Raw genomic sequence first — 21417 nt, forward strand, 5'->3', positions numbered from 1 at the left:
AAGAAGGAACACTATGCAGGCGAGGCTAACAATTTCTGAGTATCTGTTATGCTCCAGGCACCGTATTAGGCACTTAGCCTGCATTATCTCAGGACAATTCAAGGTCCCACAGTGCTGTGAGTGCAGAGAGGTTCTGAAGGTGTCTTGAGCAAGCGACATTGGAACAGGCACTAGAAGAATAGGTATGATTTTAACAGGTTGAATTGGTGAAAGCAATTGAGGGAAGGAGGATGTATTAATTAAAGTCCAAATTGCAGCTATGCTTCAGGAATGGGGAATATGCTGTTTGGCTCTGCAGACTCTGTTTTCTAAAAGCTAAGACTGTCGCAGTAGCCTCCTGCTTCACCTTCCTGCCTCTTCTCTCTCCCTGGTCCCTCCTACAAAAACAACTGCGAGATTCATCTTCCTAAAACCAATACAGGTCTCCCCTGCTTTTTGAAAATTTGCTTTGTGTCACTTCGCTTTTACAAAAGACCTGAGTTAGTACCTGTTTTTGCTAACTGAAAGAAATCTGAAGAGGATTTTTGCTTTTACGGAAAAATCAGGAAAAACTATAGTTCAGTGTTTGTTTCGCAGTGAGTTACAGAGTTACCACCACGGAGAGTGGCACCGCCAAACTCCTTCCCCGGAACTACACTCAGCATCTCAGCATGGAGCCGCCATCGCTTTGAACTGTGTCTGTGAGCCCCTGTGCTTTATCTCGATTTATTCTGTGTGTCTGTTAGCAGATGTGCCCTAAGGTGATGGTTTCTTTGCTTTACGCCATGTTGGCTTATGAAGCTTTCACAGGAATACTCTGCTTTCGGAGAGCAAGGGAAACTTGTTATCTGACCAAGTCAGGACTCTACTAGCTACTTTCTTCTAAAAGGAACAAAGTTAGGCAGGGAGGGAAGGAGGGACAAAGCGGGGGCGGGGAACTTTTCAATGAATCCTTACTCCCTACAGAACAAAGTCCAGACTCCTTATCTCCAAAGCCTTGAACACCTGGCAGTGCCCACGGGTGCCATTTTAGTTTCCTCTCCGGTCACTCCTTCCCCGCAGCTCCCCTACATTCCAGCCATCCCTCAAACACGTCATATACTTCACCCTTCCATGCCTTTATTCATGCTTTTCCTCTGCCTGAAATGGCCTAGCCTCTGTCAAAATCAGTTTTAAGATTTGAAGATTCAGTTTAACTGATACCTTCCCTAAGAAATTCCTAACCACTCCTTCCAAATTCAGCATTCTCCCTTCTGTGGTACCACGGTGTGTCCTGCCTCTGTTCTAGCACTTGTCACCGTCCATCTTCTGATACTGGACCCCAAGTCAGGTTCCCTGGGTTCAAACTCCAGCTCTGCCACTTAAGAGCTGCATGGATTGGGGAAATTCTCTCTCTCTCAGGCTTGGTTTCCACATCTGTAAAAATGAGATACTTAAGATCTACCTCACAGAATTAGGAAATGAGAAAATATATGTGAAAATACTTTGTAAACCATAGAGAATATAACATTTTTACACTTACATATTTAAACATGTTACACTGGAATGACTCAGTTCTTCCCTGCTAGGTCTTTCTTCCCTGCCTGTCTTTTTTACCTACACATGCCGTACTTCACTTCTGATACTTCTGATCACCAAATACTGGAAGGCTTTTCCTCACACCAAGCAATTCTCTGCGACACCAGGTGGGTGGTTTGCAATTTGATTCAATTCTGACATTATCTACCTGGAGAGAGTGTCAGATCCCACAAGTTAAGGGCTCAGTCCCACAAGACTACCACACACACACGCACACACACACACACACACACACACACACACACACACACAGAGTCCTCGGATGCCAGTCACAAGACAGGGATGCTACCTGTGCTTCTGACCAACTGGCTATAGATCGGAGGTTACGGTGACCCCCTCCTCAGGTTCAATTAATTTGCTAGAGCAGCTCACAGAACTCAGAAAAACATTTTACTTGCTCTTACTGGTTTATTATAAAAGGTTATGATAAAGGATACAGTTGAACATCCAGATAGAAGAGATGCATAGGGCGAGGTATTTGGGAAGGGGCGAGGAGCTTCCATGCCCTCTCAGAGCCCATCACTCTCCCAGCACCTCTACGTTCACCAACCCAGAAGCTCCCTGAACCTCATACTTAGGGGATTTTTATGGAGGATTCATCACATCACATAGGCATGATCGATCATTAACTCCATTTTCAGCCCTTCTGTCTTCTCAAGAGGATGGAGGTGGGGGGGCTGAGAATTCCAAGTTTCTAATCATGGCTTGGACTTTATGGTGATCAGTCCTCATCCAGGAGCCCACCCAGGGTCACCTCATTAGAACAAAAGACATTTTGATCACCCAGGAAATTCCAAGGGTTCAGGAGCTCTGTGCCAGGAACCAGGGGCAGAGACCAATATATATTTTCTATTTATCTCACACACGTAAAAGGTAAAAAGTTTCTATTCCATTAGAAGTTAAGCTCCCAAAGAACAGTACTTTTAAAGGAAGCATTTTATTTAAAAATAATATTTACAAAAGAGTTGCAAAGATCTAGAGGATTCCCATATATGCTTCACCCAACATCTCCTACTGTTAACAACTTAAATAACCATGGTATACTTATCAAAACTAAGAAATTAGCATCGGTATAATACTGTTAGCTAAAATACAGACTTTATTCAGGTTTTATCAGTTTTTCCACTGTCTTGTTCTGTTCCAGGATCCAGTCCAGAATCCCATATTGCATTTAGTTGTCAGTCTCCTGCAATCTGTGACAAGTTTCTCAGTCTTTCCTTGTTTTTTCATGACTTCGACATTTTTGAAGTGCACTGGTTAGGTATTTTGTAGAAGTTAAAAAAAAACTCAATTTGTATTTGTATGGTACTTTCGCATGATGAGACTGAGGTTATAGATTTTTTAAAATACCGCAGGTGACACTCTCCTCATTGCATATCAGGGAGCACATGGTATCAACAGGACTTATTACTGTATTGGTGATAAAAGAGGAATTTTTGACTCTTTGCTTCATATCCAGCACCTAAAACAGCCTGGCACATGGTGGTACTCAACTGTGGTACTCAAATGAATTCTCTTTTCACTATTACATGTCTTGCCTTCCACTAAATTGTAAAATCCTAAATGGCAAAGACCACACCTTATTCGTCTTTGTAGGTTCTTAATGCCCAGTAGACTTGTCTTCAGTGGGTGTTCAGTAAACATTTAGGGATTGAATTGAAAGGTAAATTGGAATCTGGTTGTATCTTCAGGCAAAATCAAGCTTGAAAGTCATTAAGGAAACAGCGACTTATTTTAAGCAGCTCAGTTAAATAGTTTAATATTTATTAAATGTCTATTATGTGCTGATATTCTAAGGGCTGGAGTCCCTATAGTATTTTATCAGTAACTGGAAGGGGACAGGGTGGGTAGGAAGGAGAATTGATAGACGCAGGCAGAGAGAGGGCTTTAGCTTTGAGCCTGCATGATGGAGATTTGGTGATATATTATTCTAAGGAGAGATCAGAGAAGGAAGTTTGGGGTTTCAGATAATTAATATGGCTCTTAACGTGTTGAATTTTTCTTGTGGGAAAACCCTATGGTTTTTTGGAACTCTCTGGGAGGTAGCTATAAATGCTGGGCAGAGGACAGGGCAGGCTAGAGATTTAAATTTGAAGCCATTTCTATTCTATTGCTACCTGGAGCCCAGGAAGGGGATAAGATGAGCAGAGCTTGAGTAGTGAGAAAGAAGAGGACGTCAGACTCTTGAGGAAATTCTGCCCTTAAGAGTAAGAAGGGGAGAAAGTGAAGAGGTTAGAGGAAGGACATTAGGACACTATCCGGAAGAGATTTCAAGAACTGGGTATTTGACAATACTAAGTAAGAAGCGAGGGAGGGAAGTTCTTTATTTAGGAGACACCAGATGTTTGGAAAGAATTAGGGAATGAGAGGGAAGTAAAACGTTGGAGTGATTAAACATCTATTTCGCTTTCCTTTGAGAAGCTAAACTATGAAAGGAAGAAAAAAAAGAGGACTGTGCCCGCAAACAACAGAATGCTGGAAAAAGGTCTTCTTTTAGTTCTGCCACTAATCCCTGACATCTGTGGTCCCGCATACAGCACTCACCTGCTCAAGCCATTAACCTTCCCTGTAACGTTAACTGGAATAAATAATATCTGATCTAACAGTTTCACAAGACTTGTGTTCAGAAGCCTGCATCCCCACCAGACTGCCATAAGCTCCTTGAGGGCAGCGCCATACATAACTTTTATTGAAATTCTCGGGGCTTCCTAGAGCCATGGCAATAACCATTGAGAAAATGCTTGCGGGATGAAGTGTTCGCTTATCACTCTGCAGTGCGCCTAACCGCGCAGCACTAGCATTCTCCACAACCCTGAGGTAGGTACTTTAATTACCCCCACTTTACACAGAAGTAAATGGTAACGGACCCAAAGTCCCCAACCAGCGGGTCTTGGAGACGGGATGACATTTTTCACAAGATTGACAGAGCACTCTCCATTCTCCGTCAAGTGAAAGAAGCCAGAAACAATAACTCATCTCAAAGGATAAGACTTCCGTAAAAGGAAGAAAAGAGTATAGCACTCAACCCCGAACGGTCTCCCTGCCCCTAGGCCGGAGCCGCAGTACGCCTGCGCCTGACTTCCGCCAGGCCTCGGCTGGCTTAGTTCGGGACTGGGTGGCGCGCGTGGTGATGACGAAAGCGGAAGTACTGAGGCTAGAGGCCGGACGAGAGCCCGAAGGGGCTCAGGGTTGCGGAAGTTTTGTGAGGGTTGGGGGGGCCGCTGGCTTTTGGAGCGCAGTGTTGTTTTGGAAGAAGTTCCGGAAAGGAGGCCGCCGCTTGAGGTCCAAGAGCCACCGGCCTGCGCACGTTTGGGGCAGCTCCGGGCTCGACTCGACGTTGCCACTGTAGGTTTCCTCTGCCCCCGTTCCTCCTCGAGGAACCGCCTCGTATCTCCGCCATGGCATCCACCTCGAGCAACCTCCAGGTATCGCCATCCTCCCGCCCCCTGGAGAGCCCAAGCCAAGGGGAGGCGCTGGGCGTGGGGTGGGAAGTGGGGGGCGGGGAAGAGGGAGGAAGCGGTGGCGCGCCGGCCCAGAGGCAGGTGGGAGAATTGGACGCTTTCCGCATGCTTCCGGGGTTTCCCAAGTCCACTGGCTTTGTGGGACTTCTGACTTTTGTTGAGGATTTTGTTTTTGTTTTTTCCTTTTCAAACCAGCCGAGTTTGAACCGAGCTGGGCAGAGCTTTGAACAGAGGCACGAACGCTACAGTCAGTGTAAGGGAGAGAGGAAAGAACATAATGTATCCAGTGCATTACTCTGGACCAGTTGAAAATAGGGTGATTCGAGTTCTGTCCTAGTTCCTCAAGCTGGTGTAGCAAAGCCTTTTCGAGCTGTCAGGTGAATAGAAACGTGAGCACAGTCTCAGAATCTGAGGAATCCGTGAATTCATTGAGCTATACGTTCAGGTGCACGCTAATGGCTCCCAAAATATAGTATATAAATAAGATCATGGAGTTTTCTTAAACTCCTTTGTGACTTCACTTTCCCACCCCTACCGCAGTGAGTTCAGTGTTTTGTTCATAAAGCATGTAATCCTGATACTTTAGACTTAATTGCTAGACCTCTGTGGAATGGAATTCATGGAGATGAGAAATTTTTCAAACAGTGTCTCCCATCCCTAGAATGGATCTGGGGCTTCAGTGGAGTTTAGAATATGACTTAACCTCGAGAGCTCCAGTCCACTAGTCAAGTTTGGGACAAAAGAGTAGCGTGAATCCCTATATTGAATCTTTGTCTTGATCTTGCAGTTGAAAAGGCTTTTGTTGAGTGCCTGGTATAGGCACCTGGGATAATTAATAGAGGATATACTGAGCCCAGGATAATTGATCCTGAAGAAAAATCACTGAAAGTAGACTGATTTAAATCGAGATCAAATTTTCACCAAAAAGGAGGTGGGGCACTTGATTGGGACTTTTATCTTGAAAATCAACCCAAAAGATTATGAAAATAAATGTTTTATGTCTTTAACAAAATATAATTGCAACGTGACTTATTTCTTAGAATAAAGAATAAGTCATGTGTTGACTTATGTGTATTTTTTCAAGATTTCATTAAACTAAGATGCAACAATCTTCACTTAACATTAGTTTTTTGTAGCCGCATTCAGAAGGGGTTTTTTGGGTAAATGTACTTGGAAAAAGTATTGGTCATTTGATAAAACTGTTGTTCCTTTGAGGATCAAAGGTGATTTCTTTTGAAATGCCTTGTTTTCATCCTTGTTGGTTTGTCAGTTAACTGCATAGTTTTATTCCACCATCTTTAAAAAATGTTTTTATTGAAGTTTTATTGATTTACAATATAGTTTCAGGTGTACAGCGTAGTGATTCAGTATTTCTACAGATTATACTCCATTAAAAATTAATCCAAGATAATGGCTATAATTTCCTGTGCTATACGATATATCCTTGTTGCTCATCTATTTTATACATAGTACACCAACTTTTATTTGTCAAGAGTTTGCATGTGATTTGGGCATTCTACAATATAATTTTCATCTATTTACTGATCATTTTTATTTTGCAACATTTGCAGTTTCATTCTGTAATCCTTTGCATCATATTTGGATTGGATTGTGGATGTTCTTCAGTGAATCAGCTCGAGATTGACCCATATTAAAGGCATAATTGATAGTGTTAAACAGAGGAAGAGATAATGAGTTATACTTTTATCAGTGGTTGGGTCACAGATGTGCTTTCTCATTCAACCTTTTCCATCTTCTAATGTAGGAAATTTGGATGAAGAATATTCAACTAACGAATCGATTTCTCACTGAACAAGGCAAAATCCCCATAGCCAGATGCTTATAATCAAATGGAGGAATGCAGATAACTAAAAATCAAAATAAAGTAATGCAGTAATGCTCTAATAGAATTAAAGGTTAGTGGGGGAGGGCAGAAAGGAAGGGCTTGTGTAACTCTTCAAGGATAAATGAGAAATGTTCCGCAGAGAAGATGATGTGAGCTTAGATAAGAGTGAAAGGTACTGACACTAATTTTCTGCCTGGTGTTTGATGTGATCTCATTTAGTCCTCAAAACAACTCTTCAAGGTATTACTCCAGTTTCCCAGTATAAGAAACCAAAGCTTATTAAGTTTATGATTTTCCCAAAGACATACAGTTAATTAGTATTGAAGACTTGGATTAATTTTGAATCCAGGTCTATCTGCTTATAAGTTTGTGCTTTTTCACTATGAAGTCATGCCTTCTTGGACAAGAAAGTGGGATGCATTCCAAGCAGAGAAAAACAACATATGCCTCAGTCTAGAAGTGTAATAAACCTCGCAGAGGGTTGGGAGAAACTGCAAGTTCATTGTGTATAGAACTCAAAGTTTACTCAGTCCTGAATATTTACTTTTCTGAGTGTCTACTATGTCATGCATTTTGCTACATGTTGGGGAATCATAAAAGAAATGTATCATCCTTGATTTCCAAGGGCTTATATTCTGACGTGAAAACATCAGACATAAAGGGACTACTAGGATACTTTGTGACCTTTGGAAGGATGTACAAGAGGCAGTGGAAATTTAGAGGAAGCAGAGGCTAGGCCTCCTGGGGGTGCTGGGAAGGACTTTGCAGTTGGAGGACCACAGTGACTGTGCTGAGTGTTGGACAATGGGATAGGGTATTCCAGGTGGAGAGCACACTGTACACGGAGGTATGAAGTCTGAGCCATCTGGATTGTCCCTGTAGTTTGGTGTGACGGGAACGGAGTGTGCCAGGTGAGGGGTCAAGCCTAGTTAAGCCACATGACAAGGAGCAGTGTGTGCTGCACATAGGTGGTTGGTCCCCATCCTGCTGTCAGAGGGGAGTCAGAGAAGGCAGTAAGCTCACGTTTTTGTTTTAGAATGAAAGCATTGTGTGTGTACAGGGCACAGCTTGACAGTGGGGATTACAAGAAGAGGGGGCATATTTGGGGCCAGGGTGGTCCTGAACTTCAGGGGCTTGAAATGCTTGTGGGGACAGTCAGGTAGAACTGTCCATTGAGCAGCTGGGTACATATGTATAGAACTTAAGCTAGGCTGGGAATAAGGATTTGGGAGTTAGTAGCATATAGATGGTAGCAGAGGTGTGGCCGTCTTGGAAAGTTTATAGAATGAGGAAAGAAGGACCAAGGCACAGACCCAGTGGAATATCAGCATTTAAGGAGAGAGAAAAGGGAGCCTGAAAAAGAATCGTGACATAGCCAAGAGTCAAACCTGGAGAGGATGGTGCGTTGATGGCCAAAGGAGGCCATGTGAGGTGTCTCTTACGAGGGCTAAGTGCTCACCTAGTGACCCATAAGTAGATAAGTGAGAGATCTTGCAGTCAAGGGGCAGGAAGCATTGCCGTGGGAGGAATCAAGAAACCGAGATGAACTTCGGGTTCTCTTTGGGGCTTTGCTGTGGAGGTGAAGAGGCAAGTATTGAATAAGATGGTAGCTACATGGGAACCTTAGAATTGGGGAGAGCTGGTGTGTTTCTGTTGCTGTTTTGTAGCTACGAGTCTAAGATAGGACTTGCATACATTTTTATGCTAAGGAATGCTACCCCAAAAAGGGAAAGGTTAGGTTGGGGAGAACAGTTGAGCTGTTAAAATCGAGGGGACTGAATGTCTGAGGAGGAAGGTAGGAATGGGCTCCAGAGCACCAGGGAAAGAATCAGCCTTGAAAGACAGGGGCTGGGACAGCTTTCCTCCTGAGATGGGTGGGTCTGGAATTTACCCAGTTTCCCAGGGTTTTCTAGCGTGGGCACATCATGGTCTCCTAATCTGAAAAGGACAGTCCCAGGTGTTCCCAGCCTTTGTGCCTCCATATCGATGACTGGATCCTGGCTGACCCTGAGATTCAGTCAGTCTTGTGCCAGCCTCCAGAATATAAAAAAGCCAGTACAACAGGCATGACTCCTGTCCTCATGGAGCTTATATTCTAGTGGGAGAGGACAGGCCAAAACAAAACAAAACCCACATGCACAGAAACAAGCCACTGGAAGCATTTTAAACAGAAGAGTGGCGTGTTTTAAAATTGAATAAATTTGGGAACCATCAGCCTGAAGATAATCAGCTTCAGTCATTGAGAACAGCTCACATAGGGAGGGAGGAAACAGAAGGACGCCCGAGCCCTGAGGAGCCCTGATACTTCAGCGTCAGGTTCAAGAAGGAGAGTCAGCAAAGGAAACTGAGCAGGAGCTGTCAGCGGCGGGAGGAAAGCGGGCAGAGGGCAGCGCTCCAGAGGGAAGTGATGCTGCTGTAGAATACTGTCGAGAGATCCAGGTGGACGCAGAGCTGGTCTTTGGATCTGGCACCACAGAGAACCTTGATATGAGCAGATTTATTGATAAGATAAGGGACAGAAGCCCAGATTGGCAGCTGAAGGGTAAGGAGAAAAAAAGGAACTGGAAAGAGTAGAGACTGCGCTGGTGAGGTTTGGGTTCTGAAGGTAGCAGAGAAGCAGAACCAAGCTGAAGGGGGTCTTAGTGTCAGGGCTAGCTGAAGGAGGGCTGTTTGCATGCCTGCGGTGCAAGTCCCCTTCCTTGTGGAGCTTCCCTGTATACTAAAGGAGATGGCCAGTAAGTGAGTATGCAGGGGAACAATGATAAACACAGCAATGGGATAGAAGTGCAGGGTGAGGGGAGGGCTGAGATCAGGGGTGGGGTGCAGCCTTTGAAATAGGAGAGGAGGGAGGGCCTCTCTGAGGACTTGGCATGTGAACTGTGACTGAAAACGAGACCCTTGTGCATCCATCTGGGGAAAGAGCAGGGAAGAGTGTTGTGGGCAGAGGGGTCCTAGTCCACAGGCTGCCTGAGTGAAGGAGGACTGGAGGGTTTCAGGTGAGACCCAGACAGAGCCAGGGCCCAGGTAGATCATGACCCAGCATTTGGGATTTATTGTTCGCAATGGGAGGCCATCAAAGGGTGCCCTTCACTGGTGCTGTGTGGACTTCCGTATCAACTGTGGAAGCAGGCTGGCCGCTTAGAGGAGGCTAGGCGGTAGGTTTGACAGATGTGATAGTGGATTGAGCTAGGGTGGTAGCGATGGAGACAGTCAGGGTTATATTCTGAAAGAATAATTGGCACTCCCAAACCATGCAAGACATGGTTAATTTTGTTTCAAATGAAAAATGCTAACAGAAACAAGGGTGAAGTGGAGCATTCATCAGGGGAAAAACAGATGCATATCCTCCAATCATCATCTTCGATTAAAGGTTTAACATGTGCTGTCCAGTATGGTAGCCACATGTGGCAATTTAAATTTAAATTTTACTTAAATAAAACTTAAAACTCTTCAGTCACATTAGCCAAAAGTTTCAAAAGCCATATACTCCCGTATTGGACAGTGCAAATACAGATGCATCCATCATCAGAGAAAGGCTGCTTTAAAGTGATTGGTACCATATTTGGAGCTAGATTTTTAAATACTGACTGTACGAGTTTTAACAAATGTCATTTTGGTTCCTAAAAGAGGGCTGACAGCAAATGAGGGGAATGCATAGCTGAAGAGGTGAGTGGCACAGCAATTCAAAATAGCATAAGAAGGAAATTATAGCCAGAAAAAGGAAGAACTTACTTCTGCTACATGACTTAGCCTCTGAGCCTTCTGGATACATTTTTATAAGACCAGGTACACGAAACCACCGGTTGACCAGGTGCTGTGACTCCACCCTTTATATCCTGCTGAGTTTACCAAACTTGGAAATTTAGCTCCAAGTTCAGGCTATTTGAACTGTGAAACATGTACTGCTACATTTTATCAGTTCTGAGACACACCATTTATTTTTCTTCCCTCCTGCCACAGCAGAGGGAAGGCCTCTTCCTCCCATTTATCCCATCTCTATGCAGTCCATGAGCAACTGCTTCAAAATACAATATTTTCAGCATATGATTAGTTTTTGGATTATTTGAATAATTTCTTATTTTAATTGTATGCTTATTTTTAATATAGCATAGCCATGATTATTTTTTTCTACTGGCTCTTATTTCTGTTGAATAGTTTTACTACCTAAATTAATACAGGTGGAATGTTTCAGTAAATCATGCTTGTTCTTAATTTGTATGTGTGTGCATATTTTAAAATATTAAAGATAGTTTTCTTAATGAAAATTTTATTTTGAGATGATTGTAGATTCACACGCAGTTGGGAGAAATAATACAGAGAGAGCCTGTGTACCTTTCACCCAGTTGTCCCCAATGGCAGCATCTTGTAAAACTATATAGTACAGTATCACAACCCGGATGTTGACATTGATATATTCTACTGTCTTACTCAGATTTCCCCAGTCTTAAGTGTGTGTGTGTGTGTGTGTGTGTGTCTGTGCACACAGAGTTCCGTCGAGTTAATTCCTGTATCCCCCCGCCGTAGTCATGATACAGAAGAGTTCTCTCCCAGAGGATCCCTCTCGTTCCCCTTTTATAGCCACAGTTACTTCCCTTTCTCTTCCCCCCGCATTCCTGTCTCCTGACAATGCTAAACGGCTCTTCACCTCTGGTTTTGTCATTTGAGGTTATGTGAATGGAATCATGCAGTATGTAACCTTTTGGGATTGGTTCTTTTCACCTAGCTTAATTCCCTCAAGATTCATCCAAGTTGCGTATATCAGTAGTTCATTCTTTTTTGTTACTGAGTAGTACTCCCTGGTCTGGGTGTACCACGGTTTAACCATGAAGGGCATCTGGAATGTTCAAGTACAAGTTTTTATGTGAACGTAGTCTTTATTTCTCTGAGATAAATGCCCAGGAGTGGAGTTGCTGATTCATGTGGTGGTTGTATGTTTAGATTTGTAAAAAAAACAAACCTGTTTCCCAGAGTGACTGTACCTTTTTACATCTCAGCAATGTATAAGTGATCCAGTTCTCTGTATCCTCACCACTGTTTGGCATTGTCACTATTTTTTATTTTAGCCATTCTGATACATGTTTAGTGATATCTCACTGTGGTTTTAATTTGCATTTCTCTAATGGCTAGTGATGTTGAACATCTTTTCATGTGCTAATTTGCCATCTGTATATCCTTTTTGGTGAAATGTCTATTTATGTCTTTAGCTTATTTTCTACTTCAGTTGTTTTTAAACTTGATTTTTGAGAGTTCTTTCTGTGTTCTAAGTACTAGTCCTTTCCCAAACATGTGGTTTGCAAACATTTCTCCCACTCTTTGGCTTGTCTTTTCATCCTTTTAACAGGCTGTTTTACAGACCCAAAATTTTTAAGTTTGATGAGGTCCAATTTATCATTATTTTTTTTCCTTTGAGGTGTAATTGATATATGTTATATTAGTTTCAGGTGTGCAACATGGTTCGATATTTGTTTGTATTGTGAGGTGATCACCACAGTACATCTGGTTAACATCTGTCACCATACATAGTTACAAAATATTTTTCTTGTGACAACTTTCAAAAATACGTAAGAGAGTATTATTAATTATAGTCACCATGCTACACATGACATCCCCATGACTGATTTACTTTATGCTGGAAGTTTGTACCTTTGGACCCCCTTCACCTGTTTTGCCCACCCCCCCACTTGTGGCAACCACCAGTCTGTTCTCTGTCTGTGAGCTCATTTTTTGTTTTTTTGGGTTTTTTTTTTAGATTCCCCATATAAGTAAGATCATATGGTATTTGTCTTTCTCAGTCTGACTTATTTCACTTAGCATAATGCCCTCAGGTTCCATCCATGTTTTTGCAAATGGCAAGATTTCCTTTTTTTATGGCTGAATAATATTTGATATATATATTTTTTCTTTATCCAGTCATCCTTTGGTGGACAGTTAGGTGTTTCCATATCTTGGCTGTTGTAAATAATGCTGCAGTGAACATGGGGGTGCACATATCTTTTCAAGCTAATATTTTCATTTTCTTCAGATAAATACCCAGGAGTGGAATTGCTGGATCATATGATAGTTCTGTTTTTAATTTTTTGAGGAACCTCCGTACTATTTTCCATAGTAACTGCACCAATTTATACTTCCATCAACAGTACACTAGAGCTCCCTGTTCTCTACATCCTCACCAACACTTTTTATTTTTTGTCTCTTTGATAATAGCCATTCTGATGGGTGTGAGGTGATAACGCAGTGTTGTTTTGATCTGCATTTCCCTGATGATTAATGATGTTGAGGACCTTTTCATGTACCTGTTGGCCATCTGTGTGTCTTCTTTGGAAAAATGTTTATTCAGATCCACTGCCCATTTTTTGATCAAATTGTTTTGGTTTTTGCTCTTGATTTGTATGAGTATTTTATGTTTTTTAATATTAACCCCTTGTCAGATATATATGATTTGCAAGTATTTTCTCCATTCAGTATGTTACCTTTCATTCTGTTGATTATTTCCTTTGCTGTGCAGAAGCTTTTTTGTTTGATGTAGTCACACTTATTTTTGCTTTTGTTGCCTTTGTGGCATCAAATCCAAAAAATTATCACCAAGACCAACGTCAAGGAGCTTATCATCTGCGTTTTCTTCTAGGAGTTTTATGGTTTCAGGTCTTATGTTCAAATCTTTACTCCATTTTGAGTTATTTTTGTGTATTGTATAAGATAGTATTCATTTTCATTCTTTTGCATTTGGCTGTCCAGTTTTCCCAGCATCATTTATTGAAGAGACTGTTCTTTCCCCATCATACATTCTTTGCTTCTTTGTGGTAAATTAATTGAGAACATATGTGTTGGTTTATTCCTGGGCTCTTTCTTCTGTTCCATTGATCTATGTGTCTTTTTTATGCCAATATACTGTTTTTATTTTTTCTTTTTATATATTGTGCTTTTGGTGTCAAGTCTAAGAACCCTTTGCCTAGCCCTAGATGGTGAAGATACTCTTTGTTTTTTCTAAGGATTTTATAGTTTTACTTTTGTGTGTGTGTGTGTGTGTGATACGCAGGCCTCTCACTGTTGTGGCCTCTCCCGTTGCGGAGCACAGGCTCCAGACGCGCAGGCTCAGCGGCCATGGCTCATGGGCCTAGCCGCTCCGCCGCATGTGGGATCTTCCCGGACCGGGGCACGAACCTGCGTCCCCTGCATCGGCAGGCGGACTCTCAACCACTGCGCCACCAGGGAAGTCCTACATTTTATATTTAAGTCCGTGATCCATTTCAAGTTAGTTTTTGTACAGAGTACAAGGTTTAGTTTGAGGTGTTCTCCCTCTTTTTTTTTTTTTGGCTTATGGATGTTCATTTGCTCTGGAACCATTTCTTTAAAAGCCTATCTTGGGGCTTCCCTGGTGGCGCAGTGGTTGAGAGTCCGCCTGCCGATGCAGGGGACGCGGGTTCGTGCCCCGGTCTGGGAATCTGGGAAGATCCCACATCGGAGCGGCTGGGCCCGTGAGCCATGGCCGCTGAGCCTGCGCGTCCGGAGCCTGTGCTCCGCACGGGAGAGGCCACAGCAGTGAGAGGCCGGCGTACCACAAAAAAAAAAAAAAAAAAGCCTATCTTTCTGCCATTAACTTGCCTTTCTATATCTTTGTCAAAATTCGGTTGGACGTAGCTGTATGGATCTATTTCTGGTAGTTGTGTGTGTGGGGTTTTTTTAAGTTATTTACAACTTTTGAACTTACAAAACAGAAACAGACTCACAGACTTAGAGAACAAACTTATGGTTGCAGGGGTGGGGGAGGGACAGTTAGGAAGTTTGGGATGACATGTCCACACTGCTGTATTCAAAATGGATCTGGGCTTCCCTGGTGGCGCAGTGCCTAAGAATCCGCCTGCCAGTGCAGGGGACGTGGGTTCCAGCCCTGGTCTGGGAAGATCCCACATGCTGCGGAGTAACTAAGCCCCGTGCGCCACAACTACTGAGCCTGCGCTCTAGAGCCCGCGAGCCACACCTACTGAGCCTGCACGCCACAACTACTGAAGCCCGCATGCCACAACTACTGAGCCCGCACGCACCACAACTACTGAAGCGCCCAAGCCTAGATCCTGCACTCCGCAACAAGAGAAGACACCACAGTGAGAAGCCCACGTACCGCAATGCAGAGCAGCCCCCGCTCGCCACAACTAGAGAAAACCCACACGTGGCAACAAAGACCCAACGCAGCCAAAATTAAAAAAATAAAATAAGTTTTAATAAAGTAAAATAAAATGGATAACCAACCAGGACCTACTGTATAGTACAGGGAAGTCTGCTCAATATTATGTAACAACATAAATGGGAAAAGAACTTGAAAAAGAATAGATACGTGTATATGTACAACTGAATCACTTTGCTGCACACCTGAAACTAACATAGCATTGCTAATCAACTCTACTCCAATATAAAATAAAAAGTTAAAAAAAAAGTACTACAAAAGTTGCCCATTTCATTATGGAATTTCTGGAAGATGTGAAGAAGTAGAAAATGAAAAAAATTGAGTCTTATCAAAGATAAGCTCTGTGAAATTTCCTTCCCATCTTTCTTCTGTGCTTTTTAAAAGTTTATTTATTTGTTTGTTTGCTGTTGTTTCAAATACATGATCTCATGCTATATGTAAAAATTGTATAATGCTTTTTAAAAACTTCCATTATTCATTTTTCCATATTATTACAAATACTGCTTAATATTTAACAATTCTACTTTTTATATTGTGTGGCATCTTTTCACTATTTAAAATATAAGTTTTCAAGTTTTGTTTTTGTTTTTTCAAAAGACCTCTCTGGTTTGTCTTTGCTCAGTGAACCTTTTAGTTAATTACTGAGTTAAAAGATTTGCGTATTTTTCAGACTCTTAGTATTTCATTGCCCTATTGCTTCTGAAGGGGTTTTGCCCCATTTAAATTTTACTGTTGTCATATGCTTTAGACATTTGATTTTTGAGAATTTCCATAAATGCTTTTAACTTGAATTTTCATGTTACTTGATTATTCCTTACTGGCCCTGAGCTTGACTTTTGTTGAGTGAAAAATTATGTGAGAATCTCAGTGATTGGTACTAGATAAAGAGGTGTTCAGATAGCATTTACCTATAGAAGAAATGTAATTTGCATTTTATAAATAATTATAATTTATAATACAATGCAGTTGTGATTTAGAAAAAAAAGGTAGATTTGTTTTAAGGTTGCTTTCATTTTTAAAGAAAACATTCAACGTGATTATTTATTTCAAACTTATGCTATGCTTTGATTTTGATGGTATAGTTTTGCCTCCCTTCAAACAGAAAGCGATAGATCTTGCTAGCAAAGCAGCCCAGGAAGACAAAGCTGGGAACTACGAGGAAGCCCTTCAACTCTACCAACACGCTGTACAGTATTTTCTCCATGTAGTTAAATGTAAGGTCATCATTTGTTTTTTTATTTAAAAACACTAAAAAGATTATTCTATTTCATTTATAAAAATTGAAGTACAATGCCAGAAAATTATAAACCATCAATTTGCAAAAGAGTCCCACTAGCTTCTTAGTAGTTTTTAAGTACTCAACCAACAAATGTGCACAGCTGTCATAGTCATATTACTTTGTACACCTAAACATATTAAAATGCCATATAGTCAGTGGGAAAAAGTTTTCATTTTACTGGTTATGTACCCAGATTATGTAATCTGGACCTACTCATTTTCTAAACATCTCTTTGAAAATAGATGTTTTAAAAATAGGTTGGGGGACTTTCCTGGTGGTCCAGTGGTTAAGACTCCACGCTTCCACTGCAGGGGGCGCGGGTTCGATCCCTGGTGGGGAAACTAAGATCCCACATGCTGTGCTGCACAGCCAAAACAGAAACAAACAAAAATAGGTTGGGAGACATTTTGTGTATTTCCAAATATGTATTCAGTGTTTACCACCTGCCAGCTACTGTTCTAGGCACTGAGATACAGCAGTGAGGAAGAAATGGATAACGACCCCTGCCTTCATGGATCTTAAACCTAATGCTGAACATATGTGAAATAAGACATTGAAAAAGTGTCTTTCTGGCAAACTTTGTTTTTTTTTTAAATAAAAATTTTAGCAGTTGGATAATTTAGGATTTTCTTTTGAGCTTCCCTATTTAATTTTGAGGTTTTTCTGTCACATTAAAGTGAAACTAAGAATTAATCATAACATATAAGATAGGTGGGGCTAATCCCATACACTGCGTATATTGCTGAAGTCTCCTTTTCAAACAACTCTCACAGGGGCCTTTAGTAAAATTACTGTACTGGTGGTACTCATAATATATGGGATTTCTGTCACTTTTTATACTCTGAAATAAAGCTTATGTAGACGTTGATGGAAATGGTTAATATTGCTTTACTTCTATTTGTCTTATAATTGGTTTTGTATGAGATAAGCCGCTTTTAGCTGTCTGCACAGAATGTAAGGGAAGAGTATGAAGCCCACAGAATATTAAATAATTTCTTCTTATTATTTAACATTAACTTAAGATATCCTAGTGTCTTGCTTAGAACTCTCTCTGACTCACACTCACTGTTGGCCCCCAACCCTGCTGGAGGAAGGAATAGAAAAGATTGATAATCATGGATTATGATGAGCTAGAGATGATCTTTTCTCTCTCCTCCAAAATAGATTTTCCTTTTTCGAAAAGTATGTCTAGGAGTTTTATACCTGTCTCTAAAGAATACTAAAGGAAAAATCTCTCTCGTTTCCCTTCAATAGATGAAGCACAGGGTGATAAAGCCAAGCAAAGTATCAGGGCAAAGTGTACAGAGTATCTTGATAGAGCAGAAAAACTGAAGGAGTACCTGAAGAAGAAGGAGAAAAAACCACAGAAGCCAGTGAAAGAGGGACAGCCAAGTCCAGCTGATGAGAAGGGGTATGTATTTTAGAGTGAGATTGTATTGTATCGAATTACAGGATAAAATTTAATTTAATTTGTGAAGGAAATTTCCTTTGTTTAAACTAGGTGTTGGCAAACCGTGACTCATGGGCCAAATCTGACCTGCTGCCTGCTTTCGTAACTAAAGTTTTATTGGAACACGGCCTCATGCCTTCACTTACCTATTGTCTGTGGCTGTTTTTGTGCTGTACCAGCAAAGCTGAGTAGTTGTGACAAGGAACCGTATGGCCTACAAAATCTAAAATATTTACTGTCTTGTCCTTTACAGAAAAAGTTTGTGGACCCCTAGTTTACCAAGCTTCGGGGGTGATATACCTCAAATTGCTCTCCTTGACTGCCTGGTAGTAGTAGAAAAAACATTTGGTAGGAGTGCTACTCAATTCTTTACCCTCTGCCCATTATGTAATGAAGTTTAAAATTGTAGGAGTAATCTGTGAATTGAATTTTTGACTAGTAGTATTGACTTAGTACTAAGCACACGGACAAAATGAAAAACAACTCTGGTAATGTAAAACAAATTTTGGATATATAAGTTTTTTGATGTGGATTTGCATCAGATTTGCTTTACTTTATCATTGTAAAGAAAGCGACACAGCATAATTTATATAAACATCAAAACTCATTTTTGAAATGTCTTCCTAGATGGGGGATATATCACTTACAGATGCAGAATTTATATATTCAACACCTAATGTGTGCATGTCAGGCTCTGTGCTGAGCAGTGGGAACATATTCTACCCAGATCCTCTGATCATTCTATTAATTGGAGCCAGAAGTGGTTCCAAGTGACAACATACTCGGAGAAAACAAGACTCTGGGGTGGGGTCATCTGGCTTCGTTGGATATGAAGGCAGGAAATTCTGATTAGCATTATAGGATGTAATACTTACAGTTCATGGTAAGCAGTGGTACAAGCAACTTAGATAACCCCTGTGGTCACCAGGCATGGAGTGCCCTGGAGGCAGTGCTTTGGGGGCTTTGTGGCTACTACGAAAGGCCATTTTGAGAACTAGAGTTGACAGCCTGCCTCAAATTACATGGGAGAGTTTGAAAAAACTTACAAGCTCAAGGTTTTATATTCTCTGTTCAAGACATGGTCGGGGAACCGGAGAGTTCCTTTGATACCCTAAGAATATTTTATCTTATAGCTCTAGCATTGGCATGACAAAAATTAGACCCCAGCTGATCTCATAGCTTATTGGATTTCAAAATCAGTTGAACCTCACTGGGTTTCTTGTGTGAAATTTGGGGCATGTATTGTAAGACTGGGACTCCAGATGAAAATGAAATGAAAGCTGTTGGGAAGGATCAGTTGACCTCAAGTACCTGGACCCCCAGATCTCGCTGAGACCCCCTGGCCCGCAGAAACGTCCTCTCCCCCGGGAGTTGAGCCTCACCTGGTCTTGCTTGGAGACCATGTAGTGTCCCTCCTAAGATGTCTGCCTAGCAGGGGGATACCAGTTCTGTGTTGGATGGCGGGACCCACTTTAAGCTGAAATGGGGTAAAGCAAAGAAGCAATTACCTCTTGCTAATGGATGCACAAAAATAAATGGAGATAAAGCACAGATGCTCACAGACACAGTTCACATATAAGACATGACACAGTTCAGCTTGGTGATGAGATGGAGTGTGGTTTTCGGAAGGCTCTTGGCGGGGCCCCTCTCACTGCTCAGGGTGCGTGCTGCCTCATAAGAGCTCACTGTAAAACAAATGCTAAATGCTATTTTCGTTTTTTGCCTTCATTAAAGCGATGATCGTCTTTGGATATCTTTCAGTTACTGAAAACAGTACTAATGTAGGTCTTTTGTAAAAGCAAAGTGGCATAAAGCAAACTTTGGGAAAGCAGGGATCCCTGTAGTGCATTCCCTTACAGAATTCGAGGGCCAGGGAGTCAGGTTTGGATTCCGCATGGCTAAGAGAAATGCCCCCCTCCACCAGGGTAGTTCCAGCAGGGATCCCACTGCTGCTAGCTCCCTTGCCCAGCATTCCGGTGCCGGGGAGTGGGCAGTAGGCCCTGCCACAGCGCCCTCAGCAAAGCAGTGCTTTCACCTACAGGCGTCTCCTCGCATGCAGCCCCTACCTCAGTTGCTTGCTTCTGCCCTCCAGCAGGACTTTGGTCTCCTGTGGAGCCTCAGCTGCAGGCGAGCCTGGGAAGGGCAGTTTTATAACAAGTACAGTCTTTACTGTACAAGAAAACGCAGTAGAAGAAGGTTGGAGTGAATGTCAAGGTGAATCAGTTTGCAGTCTCCACCTTACCCATAAATAACCCCACCACCCTGTGATAACCAAGCAAGCCCATTCTGAGATAAAACCTGTCAATCCTTTTACTCCCCTTTATGTCTTATATGTGAAAAATAATGTAATGCCATATTTTTTGCTTTGAAGATTGCAGTGTATTCTGTCACATGCTAATCCTTATAATTGAATATACATTATTTCTAATTTTTTCCCTATTGCAAACAATATGGGCATGGTTATCCTTGTAGTCAAATCCTTGAACTCATTTAAAATTGTTTCCTTAGAATAAATCCCTAGATATGAAATGTGTGCATTGATCTCCTTGTTCTTTGGGGTCGGTTCATTTTCATCAAAAGCTTCATCCATCCTTGGGAACCCCTAGGCTAAGGGTTATGCACCTTTGTACCTTAAATAGTTGATATTTTGGGGGGTTTTTTTCCTCCTAGTTATGGCTTCTTGTTCTAATATATAGTTTGCCTGGTCCTGATTTTTTTTATTGTTAATTGTTTACAACACTCCTGTAATTCATCTTAAATCTTTTGTGGAATGAGGTGTGGGTCATGCATTTATGAATTAATATCAGTACATAAATAGGTATGTCGTGGGAATTTGGAGCTAGTTCCTGACTTCATTCTGGTCATTTTGTCCATTTCCTGTTCATGATTCCATTTTGATGGGTAATATGCCTGCTTACTATTTTATTTAGTATATTCTGAAAAGTAATAAAATAAGCTTAACTTTTAATGTGAATGTCTTACTTTGCCACTTAAATTACGGATATTTCAGGTTAATCTTTTCCTTTATTTTTTGCCTTTGATAGCAATGAGTGATCATTTGAATATATTAAATTCTTTTTATTAGGAATGACAGTGATGGGGAAGGAGAATCTGATGATCCTGAAAAAAAGAAACTACAGAGTCAACTTCAAGGTTGCTTTAGATTTCATTTTTAAATTTACTATTTTATTTTTAAAAAGCTCATAGTGAATTGTCTATTTGAATTGGGGTTTTTTCCCACCTGTATTTAAATGAGGTTCAAGAACTGGCTTTGGTTCCCAGTGGTCACATGCTGGCTTTGTTGAGAACATTTTTATAAGATTTGCTCTATAGGGTCTCTAATGGGTTGGTTTTTTTCCATGCAGTAAAAATATTGTTTCATTTTATATCTGCCTTAAAAGCTTACTCTCTTTCATTTTGTCTTATTTGCCCCCTTTTAGAGAGGGTAGCAGTTATACTATTAGCTTACTATAAAATCTGATGGTATTGAAATTTCCTGTCAGAGGAACAGAATGCATTAGGACTCACACTTGGCTTTTATTGCTGTTGCTGTAGCTTATTCATTGATGCTATTTTTTTCATGTTTCCTACCTGCTCTTCCTAATCTGCTTTTTTATCCCATTACAGCATTCCCATTTACAT

At 41.3% G+C, this 21417-nt stretch overlaps 1 protein-coding gene across 1 annotated transcript in view; it reads left to right on the forward strand.

Annotated features, from left to right (window-relative positions):
• Positions 1-4760: 4760 nt before the first annotated feature.
• VPS4B (vacuolar protein sorting 4 homolog B) overlaps positions 4761-21417 on the forward strand; it is a 34483-nt gene continuing 17826 nt past the window's right edge. The window contains exons 1-4 of the mRNA XM_060121155.1: positions 4761-4982; positions 16149-16260; positions 17580-17736; positions 20861-20928. Of these exons, the coding sequence (XP_059977138.1) occupies positions 4956-4982; positions 16149-16260; positions 17580-17736; positions 20861-20928 (364 nt within the window). The 5' untranslated portion in view covers positions 4761-4955. The remainder of the gene's footprint in view (positions 4983-16148; positions 16261-17579; positions 17737-20860; positions 20929-21417) is intronic.

Source organism: Lagenorhynchus albirostris, chromosome 14, assembly GCF_949774975.1.
Source record: "Lagenorhynchus albirostris chromosome 14, mLagAlb1.1, whole genome shotgun sequence".
Taxonomy (NCBI): Eukaryota; Metazoa; Chordata; class Mammalia; order Artiodactyla; family Delphinidae; genus Lagenorhynchus; species Lagenorhynchus albirostris.